Source organism: Triticum aestivum, chromosome 4D, assembly GCF_018294505.1.
Source record: "Triticum aestivum cultivar Chinese Spring chromosome 4D, IWGSC CS RefSeq v2.1, whole genome shotgun sequence".
Taxonomy (NCBI): Eukaryota; Viridiplantae; Streptophyta; class Magnoliopsida; order Poales; family Poaceae; genus Triticum; species Triticum aestivum.
This window is the reverse complement of record NC_057805.1, coordinates 69,257,233-69,266,803: the sequence shown is the minus strand read 5'-3', so window position 1 is coordinate 69,266,803 and position 9,571 is coordinate 69,257,233. Positions and strand designations below refer to the sequence as shown.

Genomic DNA, 9,571 nt, shown 5'->3' with positions numbered 1-9,571 from the left:
AAGTTCCAAGCCGCCTGCTCAGCAGCCGGCCCGGAACTCGGGGGCTACACCCAGTGGGTGCGCTGGCGCACCCCCACAGAAGATTGCAAAAAATTGAAAGCGAAGCATAAGGAGCATACCCGGACGGCGGCTCGTGACGCCAGGAACTTCTGCGTGTAGTCCTTGAGGGCGTCACCTTGGGCCTGAAGTAGGGAGTAGACCTCGTGCACAGCCCTGTTCAGGACGCCCGTCCTGCCCCCAGACGTCCACTCCCGCGGGACGGCACTAGTGACGTCCGCTTCCGGCACCGACGAGCTGGAGGCTCCGACTTCCTGAGGCCGCGGCGCTGAAGTCGCCTTCGTCACACACCGACGCGTCAAAGTGCGGACGGCGGAGGTTGCCCCCACCACCAGCTCGCCGCTGACTCGAGGAGCCGACGGTGCGTCAGGCCGACTGCCCTGAGCCTCGGCAGCTGGCGTCTGTTGGGACGCCTCCGTCATCGGGATGACGGCGTCGCCTCCCTACCTCTCCATGACCGGCTGGTTGTTGCCGGCCCCTCCAGTTGGCGCCGGGATCCCTGTCGCCGGCAGCATGGAGCGCAGCGGAATGACCAGCTGTGAAGCCTGGCCACCTGCGGCTGCTCCTGCTTGTGCTTTGGCGGCCGCGTCCGCCTGGGCTTGGTCGCCTCCTCCTCATGGGCCTTGGCCGCGGCATCGGCCTGAGCCTTGGCCCCCACGTCTGCCTCCTCCTGCGCCGCCTTGGCCGCGTCCGCCTTCGCCTGCTCTGCCCTCTACTTCTCCTCGCGCGCCTCCCGCGCGTTCTTCTCCATCGCCTCCCGGAGGTCGGCAAGCGGATCTATGCGGTGGGTGTTGGTAGAGCCCTCCATCCCCCCGATGATGGAGGCGAAGGCCGACCGCTCAAGAGAGAGCGGGGCTCTGTTCATACAAGACAAAAAGAATTCAGAAGAGGTTTACGAAAAAGACACAGAAAGGACAAAGGAAACACAAAGAAAGATATGCTCTTACGTGGACACCATCGGCAGCTGCTTCGGGGCCCTTTGGAACCGGGCTGCCTTCGCGGCGGCCTCCTCCCGCCTAGTCGCCGCGGCCGAGCCCTTGGGCTTCTTCGGCCGATCGCCTTGCCGCTGCGTGCCGGCTCGGCGCTTCGGTGTGCCGCCTGGTGCGGGTGGCGCCGCTGAGGAGCTCGCCCCCGCCCTGTTGGCAACCGGCTGGCGGCGCGGCTCGGCCTCCTCCCCATCGTCATCTGGCCACGTCTCGAGGTCGCCTCCCCCACCGGAGCCGCCCGCCCCGTCACCACCACCTGTGGCGTCGTCTTCCAAGGCGGCCGCCCTCAAGTCGGGGTCGTCCGCGTCGCTCACCGCTCGGTCCGGAAGGTACTCCTGGCCTTGCGCCAGGGCGTCGGCTTCCTGCTGGGTCGTGAGGAGCTGCGACACGTCCGACTGATAAGTCGGCAAAGCAGAACTCGGCAGAAGAAGAAAAGACCAAGAAAGAAAGGAGAGTCGGGAGCTTTCGGTAGGAGGCGGATGCGCACGGGAGTACGGCCGCTTGCCGAACTGCCAGTCCGACTCCGAGAGCTTGCAGTTCACGATCTCGTTCACCATGCGGGCCACCTCCATGGTCGGCATCTCCTGGGTGGACAGCCGGCACGGGTCTCGATGCCCACTCATCTGGCTGATCATGTGAGGCCGGCCTTGGAGAGAGAGAGAACCCGGCGCACCACAAAGGCGGTCAACAAGTCGGATGCCTGGAGGCCCTCCAAGTCCATCATCTCCTTAAGCCTGGCGATGGCGGCGGTGGAGGCAGGCGACAGGTGCTTCGGCTTGAAGGTCCAGTTGGTGCGCGGCTCGGCCGGTGGGCCGGCTTCGTAGGCCGGCAGGTTGACAAAGTCCAGCGCTGGGTTGACGTTCTTCACATAGAAGTACGACTTCTGCCACAGCTTGACGGACTGGGTCAAGGTGGTGTACGGGAAGCGGTTGCCGGCTCCTGGGCGCCGCACCGCGACGAAGGCGCCGCACTGAGCCGCCTCGTCCTTGGCAGAGACGCCGAGTTTGGTGTAGAAGAACTCCCCCCACAGCTCGAGTGTGGGGAGAACGCCGAGGTAGCCCTCGCAAAGCGTGACGAAGGCCGACAGCAGCACCACCGTATTCGGTGTGAGGTGGTGCGGCTAGAGATGGTAAAACTAGATAAAGGAGTGGAGGAAGCCACTCGCCGGCAGGCCGAAGCCCCGGAGGAAATGCGAGTGGAAGATGACGCGCTCGCCTTCTTTCGGCGCCGGCGTGATCTCCTCCTCAGGCGGGATGCGCACCTTGATATAGCCCTCGCCGGGCAACCGCCGCGTGTTGCGGAGGTAGGTGATGTGGTCTTCAATGACATTTGAGCCATCCCAGTCGCCGACTCGTGCTCGTGTCATGGAAGCTCGAGGTTGACGGAGCAACGGCGCGGCGGAAAGGCCGGGCTTGGTGACGACGGGCCGCGGCAGCACTTCGGCGAGTTGCGGGAGTGCGGCGGCGGCGAAAAGAGAGAAGAGGAAGAGAAAGGCAGAGGGACAGGAGGGCGCGCGTGCTAATGCCGCCCCCTCCTCCCCTTATTTATAGCCCTAGGCTGCGAAGCCGAGGGGACGGGGCGTGGGGATCGTGGGATTAACTGTACCCACGACCCCACGACCCCGCATTACCCGCGCGGTAACAGCGTGGAGTAATCGCGCCACGGATTCCCAATCGTTTGCCTTGGCCACAACGGATCCGCGCGCGTGCCAAGGCCCGGTAGTGGTGGGCCCCGGCCTACGGCGATGTCCCATCGCGCGCGTGGGCTGGCAGGCGGCCTGGCCAGCTAGCGACACGTGTCGTGCCGCTGACAGGCGGCAAGACTGGCGCCAGGCTGGCGCACCATCGAGCTCCCGCCAAGACATTTCAAAAAAAAAACAGACGACCTGCCTGGTCATATCCGACCCCTAGCAGTTGGTATGCCGGAAGATGGACGGAGCAAGATCAAATGAAGCACTCGGAGTAGGAAGCTGCCGAGGCTCCTTCCTTTCACCAGCCGTGGAGCCTCATCAGCTTCGGAGACTACTGTCGGAGTAATTGGCCACGGGTAGCCTCATCGCCCCCCCATGGCGCTTCAAGACAACGGGGTCGGCTGCTCCCTCAAGATTCGAAGAGCCAAGCGCCGCCTCCTCGTGGCCAGCTGGTCCAAGCGGCCGGCTGCCAGGAGACGGCAGAGCCCAGCAGGTGGCCATGAAGTGGGCTGGCTCCTAGCAGGCGGCCCTAGGTGTCCTCAAAGTTTGCATCCACATAAATACGAGGAGACAGGGCGTGGCTACAGCACGCCCTGCCACCCCCAAATCTAGGGTCAAGCGTGGCCACAGTGCGCCGTGCCAGACGAAGATCTCCCGCCCGGCGCGACATTGTTGCCACATTGCCCATGACATCTCCCCTGTCAGAGGGATCCATGCTCCCACGATGGGATGTCGGTACGGCCCGTAGGCGGCGGGCCCTACCTATCCTCAAGGAGCCAGAAGGTGGCGAGTTCAGACCAGTCGGCTCGTAGGGAGGCCGGCCCCTGACCAGGGGGCTCTTCCCCTCCTTGGAGTTTGTGCGCCATTAACCAGAAGAGACGGGGAGTGGCTACAGTGAACGCCCGCTAGGCGGCGGTACTGTAGCCACGCTTCCCCCGACAAAGCATGCATCATTACCAGCACGGCTACAGTGCTGAGCAGCCAGCAAGACCCGCGAGCGGCGGGCGCGGCCTGTCGGCCAAGTACGAGACAGCCGGCGGGGCCCACCAGGCGGCGGGCCCCATCTGCCGGTGGAGGAGCCGGCGACCAGAGACACTGATAGCCGGGGCCTACATCCGGCCAAATTACCTTTGTACCCCTGGGGGTAGGCCTATATAAACCCCCAGGGGACCCATGCAAAGGGTTCAGACTCTAGTTCATCCACACATCCATATAGAGAGAGGAAGCTAGGGCTAGCCTTGTTCTTCTTCCCCCTCTAGAGAAACAGCTCAAGGAGAAAGCTTGTAACCATTGTTGTTGCTTGAGTGAGCGGAGACCCCGCAAAGCAGGAGTAGGGGTGTTATCTCCTAGGAGAGCCCCGAACCTGGGTAAGATTCGCCGGCGTGCATGTCTACGCCTCATCCCGTTTCCTAGCACTGGCGACGTCTTATTAGCCCCCTCCATGATAAGCCATCCTTTGGCATATGTCGCACGACACCACCGACAGGGAGGTCGGCCATCACAAGGGGGTGGACTAGAGTCGTGCATGCCTTCTGCATGGAGGAGGGCACAATATGGGCATTCCGCTTCACCTTATTCAGCAACCAGAATGTATTTCGCCTCTTTCTTTACCGTCTTTAATAGTACAAGTATACAAATGTGGTTCATCATTCTTTATTTGGTTCTTATGCAATTCTTGAACATATGTACCTATGAATCGAATAATGCATTGGTTGTTTGAACATGATGGATATGAATAAAGCTGTAGCATACATTCAAATTCAAATTCAAAGCAATTTGAAACAATAGCAATTAAATTACGGTGAAATTACGCTCTCCAGGTTGTTACGACACACACGGTTGGTAAAACAGAAATGTTTGTGATATACACCATAATCCGAGACGGTTCACAGAGAGGAAACATGTGCAAGCATGCACACGGTTGCCGTTTGCAAAGCGTGTGCGATGTCAGACAATATCACAAACGGTGCAGGCAAACTAAACGTTCGTGTTAGTTGCCTTATCGTACACGATTCACAACCATGAACTGTTTCTGATGAAGTATGCATCGTAAACGTTGCACCACAGAATAGCGTGTGCGATAGTTGTTGTGTACGACGATGTTACGATGGCCCGACGTTTCGTAATCCTGTCCGACACTCGTACGATGATTAGCTAATCTTCTTAATTAGTTATCACATACGGTTTGGGAAAAGCGAATGTGTGTGATTGTATGCTTATCATACACGTTCTATAATAGTTAACCATTTGTGATGTGTCGCGCATCATAAACGTAGCACCACAGAATACCGACTGCGATGGCAATGCGAGCACAGACGAGTAGGAGTACTGTAGGGTCCCTATCCCCGACGGTTTCTGGGTCGTGCGGGAAGGACCCCCGATCGCCGTCACTCACTAGGCGACGGTTCCAAATGCCTTCGCGGAAAGGGGTTAAAAACCGTTTGTATAGCACCGACGCATACTAGTGGGAGGAAGTAGCATGGAAATATGTCCCGGGCCAACCTCTGGTCAGGCCTGAGGAGGTCCCGCTTCTATCAACGAAAATGCACAGATTGCATGACTGATACCTGAGAGAAATACAGAACGGGCGAGAGAGCCTCATGGTGAAAGTCAAGGCAAAGCATTACTTTCATGAAAAAGATTTGTGGGTTGAGTTTCAAGAAATGTTTCAGTTATTCAATCAAGACGCACTCGACAAATCTCTCGTCAGTTGCTATTGTCTGTAAGTGATTTCTTTCTGTAATTTAAGTCTCTAGCTGTGCTCGTTGATTGCCTGTAATTATCCTCACTATATTCTTTTCTGTGATATTATGCAGAATGAAGATTTATAAAATAAAAAGAGATAGAGTCTATGGCATTGGGTTTATTGACCCAAATACCGTTAATGAAGGTATGTGGAAAATCAGCCCAAAAGACACAGAGAGAAGCTTGCTAGAGTTTTTGAAGCAACTAAATACCCAACCAGAAATACTACTTCCTTACAACTTTGGGGGAGTGTTACCGTCTTGTACTACAAATTTTATTTTGCTTACTAGATGTTAATAAGTGTAGTTGATGAGTTATGCACATGCCCGCTTATACAAACGTGTGCGCATGCAATTTCCACTGGATCCTGCTAATCATTGAACTTGACGAGGGAAAAGTTCAAGTACTGGACTCACCTACTTAAAGAACCTAAAGAATACTTAAACGTGAAGATGATGCTCGACAGGTAATTTCAACCATTATCGCACTATGTCGACCTCTTTAGTTCATTTCCTGATATCAACTAATTAATAACTCTTTTATTCATTTTTTTTGTCGTGCGGGGTTTGGCAAAAGTTCATCAGAGAGGTTATCGGCCCATGGAATCCAGAGCTGAAATGGGTGTGACCCAGGGTAATTAAGTAGTACTAGCTACGTCCGCGCATCTCTTTAATTCTACTTTCAATACCATTATCATGCTTGATTAATTATTATCTGATTGAATTCTATTCTCGTAAAGTGCATGAGACAGACATCTGAGTTTCTTTTTTTTGTTTCTCGATGTATGTTTCGAATTTTGATCTGAATTTTTTAGGGGTTATCTTAATATGTGATGTGAACATGCATGATTTTTTTTCAGATTTTTTCGCAATGTTTAAATTTGAATTCCAGCCGCAAGGCACACGGTGACATGCATGTCACCTGATCTCTGTCCGTCTTCAACAGGGCGCGACCCTCTGTCGCGCACACGGTGCACTCCATTTAAGGCAAAGCTTGCTTGTGGGCACACGCCGGTGACAAAGGTTTAGCAATCCTTCTCCCGGAGACGGAGGCCGTCGTGTATTGGGCTAGCGCAGCCCCTAGACTACATGCACACCGGCAACTCGCTCAGGCCATGTGTACATGCTTGCGAGTTGCTTCTGTGCCCTGTACCATGTATCTACATTCTCCTATCAATGAAAAAATACGCAAAGCTTTTCCGTATTCATGGATTTCTTTTTGGCAGTTCACAGTATGTACAAACAATCAGTGGCGTAGTTATGCGTCGCCGCTGCACACAATCACAGCACACCGCATCACATCATTTCGATCTATTTTCTACAAGTTCTTCACTAAACGCCCACAGCCTCTTGGCCAGCTCTGCATCTCTTGCGACGGACGTCGGCGTCGCCTCGTTGCAACCGGCGAAGTATTTGCCGGACACACGTTTGGTATCAGGATGCAATGCCACATAACAGGTAGTTGCAGCTCCCTGAACAACAAATTAGTTTTGTCAGGCTAAAATCTTGTTATCATTTTAGCTTTCATAGAAAAATATCTTCTTGGGAGACATTGATACTGATGGCCATGTATTTCAGAATGAGAGATATGCTTGATCTTCTTGTAAGAGATTGACACTGACGGCCATGTTTCGATTACCTGGGGTATATCCTTCACGAAAGGCTTGACCAGTGAGAAAATCGAGGCCAGTACACCTGCAGAACATTCAGTTTAAGGCTTGGGGTACTGCTTTAAGTGTATTGGGCAGAACAGTTTCCTTTGGAATCAATGTGTTATGTTTTCAGTGATATTACTGTTTGTCGTGATGTAGCGAACGATGTTGGTTCCGATGATTCCAGGGTGCAGCGAATTTGCAGTCAGATCACATCCTTCTTCCTGGATTTCCACCAAACAACCTTTAGTCCTTTATAAGGCCTGACACAATGTGTATTACCTTACTGTGCATCATGTTGTTTCATCAGCTCAGAACAAAATAACAACATTATTTTGCAAGTGCATCGCTTAGAGCCTTAGACTACTCAAAATCATTGTCAGGTTTCAGCTGATGCTTTGTTCTAGGCTTAACTCATGATGAATAATAGGGATGTAAGGTGTAAGAGATCGCAGACCTGAAAACGCCTGGATAGCTCATTTGCATGGAGAATATTTGCTAATTTGGAGTGTGAGTATGCACTAAATGCATTGTACCTGTAATTTTTTCAATACGTTAGAAGGAACTTCAGCGAGATCTTATGTTGAATTCATGCAAACAAAATCAGTAAAGAATAGCATATTGCTGACTTGGACTCGTTGTTCAGCTTGTTCAGATCAAAGCCTTTGCCATCACTCCTTCTATGAGCTGTTGAAGCTAGGTTTACGATCCTGCCCTGCACACCGGTCTCCTTGGCAGTTGATTTCATCTTGTCAAGTAGAAGATTTGTCAGCAAGAAATGGCCTGCTCGCAAGGTGAAAATTCAAAAGGTGTTTGAATAGGCCTGAACTACTGAACATCTCATATCAACGCAGCATCAGCAATAGCAGATATTCTGATGTTTACATGAATGACTGTTGATGGGTAACAGTGTACGATCAAAAGCATCTACCACGACGGTCTTGACACTAGTGACGAACTTGTACAACTCTTATTTATAACATAAAGGAATGTAACTGCACAATACATACCAAGATGATTCGTTGCGAATTGTAGCTCAATGCCATCTTTGGATAGCTGGAAAGGGCAGGCCATTATCCCTGCATTGTTTCTTCAGAGAAGGCCAGAATAAATAACCCAGTCAGTGTGTTTACTAGTACCAACCAAACTTTGTGCCTCTTTTGAATATTTGATGATGCCTAATTACAATGACATACATGAGGACGTTCAGATGCTTATGGGAGGAGTTGAAGGAGCCCGCGAAGCTGCGAACAGAGTCAAGGGAGCTCAGATCCATCTCCATGACATGTAGCTTCGAGCTCGGCACCTCTTCAGCGAGGCTCTCTTTCACCTTCATCCCACTCTCGAGCGTCCTTGCTGGTATGATCACGTTTGCTCCCCTCAGTGCAAGAACTCTGGCCGTCTCCTTGCCAATGCCATTTGTTGCTCCTGCATATGACAATCAATAGTGCAGAATCATCAGTCTGCCTCATGTATTGTACTGTACTCTGAATGAGCATAAATGTGCTTGAAATTGTCCTTTAATCATGATAACTGAACAATTCCCTTAATATTTACTCACGTTGCAGAGATTGTACATTTATATCAAAATAATAGTACAAATAGCTCCAATAATTACAGATTCCAAATGCAGATAATCCCATTAATGATATTTTGTGCTTTTTAATCACTAATTTGTTAATTCATCAGCACACTGTCAGCAAGCGATGAGACTCTGCATCCAGCCACTACTAGCAGTAGCACACAAGGGACAAGCAGAGTCGCAAAAAATGCTGCAGCAGAAGCACGCACCTGTGACGATGGCTGTGAGATGGCTGGCGTCGATGCCGGCGGCGATGTCCTCAGCGGTGGACGCGGATCCGAAGCCCGAGAGCCCACGCCGCCCCCACGGCCAGCCCCAGATCCCCATCGCCGTTGCTGCCGCCGCCAGCCACCACCTCCTTCGCTAGTCGGTATGTTTCCACACTAAGCTACGTTGGCCTCTCCGCTCCAGCAGCAGATTAGAAGGATTGCGGCGGAGGATCGTCGACCGTGCTATCTTTTCCTGCAATCTGAGCAGGCTAATTTCGCACGAATCTTGATGCGGTACTATACACTCCGGTTATTTATTTCTTTATTTTGCGAAAAGAACGCGGATCTAATAACCAAATGCCCCAAAAAAGAAAACAAAGAAACTTCCTCAAGAAAATAAAATAAATTACCGAAAATCCGCATCTGAGCCCGGGCTCAGATGCCCCCGCTCAGAAAAAAATTCAAAACAAATACTAGAAAAATTCAAAAAAATCCATTTTTTTTGTGTGGTAGATAATTTAATGTGTGAGGTCCGCTCCAAATTTCAACTCATTTGAATGTCTAAGCAGCTCTCGGCAAAAAAGACAAATCGGGTCAAAACAGTTCGTGAACAATGAACTTTTTTACAGATCCCGATTTTGTTTTTTTGCA

The 9,571-nt window shown here is 52.0% G+C and overlaps 1 protein-coding gene across 1 annotated transcript; it reads right to left on the bottom strand.

Moving 5' to 3' along the window:
- Positions 1 to 6,654: 6,654 nt before the first annotated feature.
- On the bottom strand, positions 6,655 to 9,169 carry LOC123099638 (short-chain dehydrogenase TIC 32, chloroplastic). Its single transcript, XM_044521757.1, has 8 exons — positions 8,921 to 9,169; positions 8,326 to 8,557; positions 8,140 to 8,219; positions 7,759 to 7,912; positions 7,587 to 7,665; positions 7,272 to 7,353; positions 7,117 to 7,172; positions 6,655 to 6,949 (listed from the first exon to the last, which is right to left on the bottom strand). The coding sequence occupies exons 1-8, from the start codon at positions 9,036 to 9,038 to the stop codon at positions 6,779 to 6,781; spliced, it is 972 nt and encodes a 323-aa protein (XP_044377692.1). The 5' UTR covers positions 9,039 to 9,169; the 3' UTR covers positions 6,655 to 6,778.
- Positions 9,170 to 9,571: the final 402 nt, after the last annotated feature.

Excerpts from the sequence above, each read along its gene's own strand:
- LOC123099638 (XM_044521757.1), bottom strand. The coding sequence starts at position 9,038 with ATGGGGATCTGGGGCTGGCCGTGGGGGCGGCGTGGGCTCTCGGGCTTC. Across the intron at positions 8,220-8,325 it reads AAGCATCTGAACGTCCTCAT|AAACAATGCAGGGATAATGG; the intron begins GTATGTCATTGT and ends CCTTCTCTGAAG. Across the intron at positions 7,666-7,758 it reads AAGCTGAACAACGAGTCCAA|GTACAATGCATTTAGTGCAT; the intron begins GTCAGCAATATG and ends AAAAAATTACAG.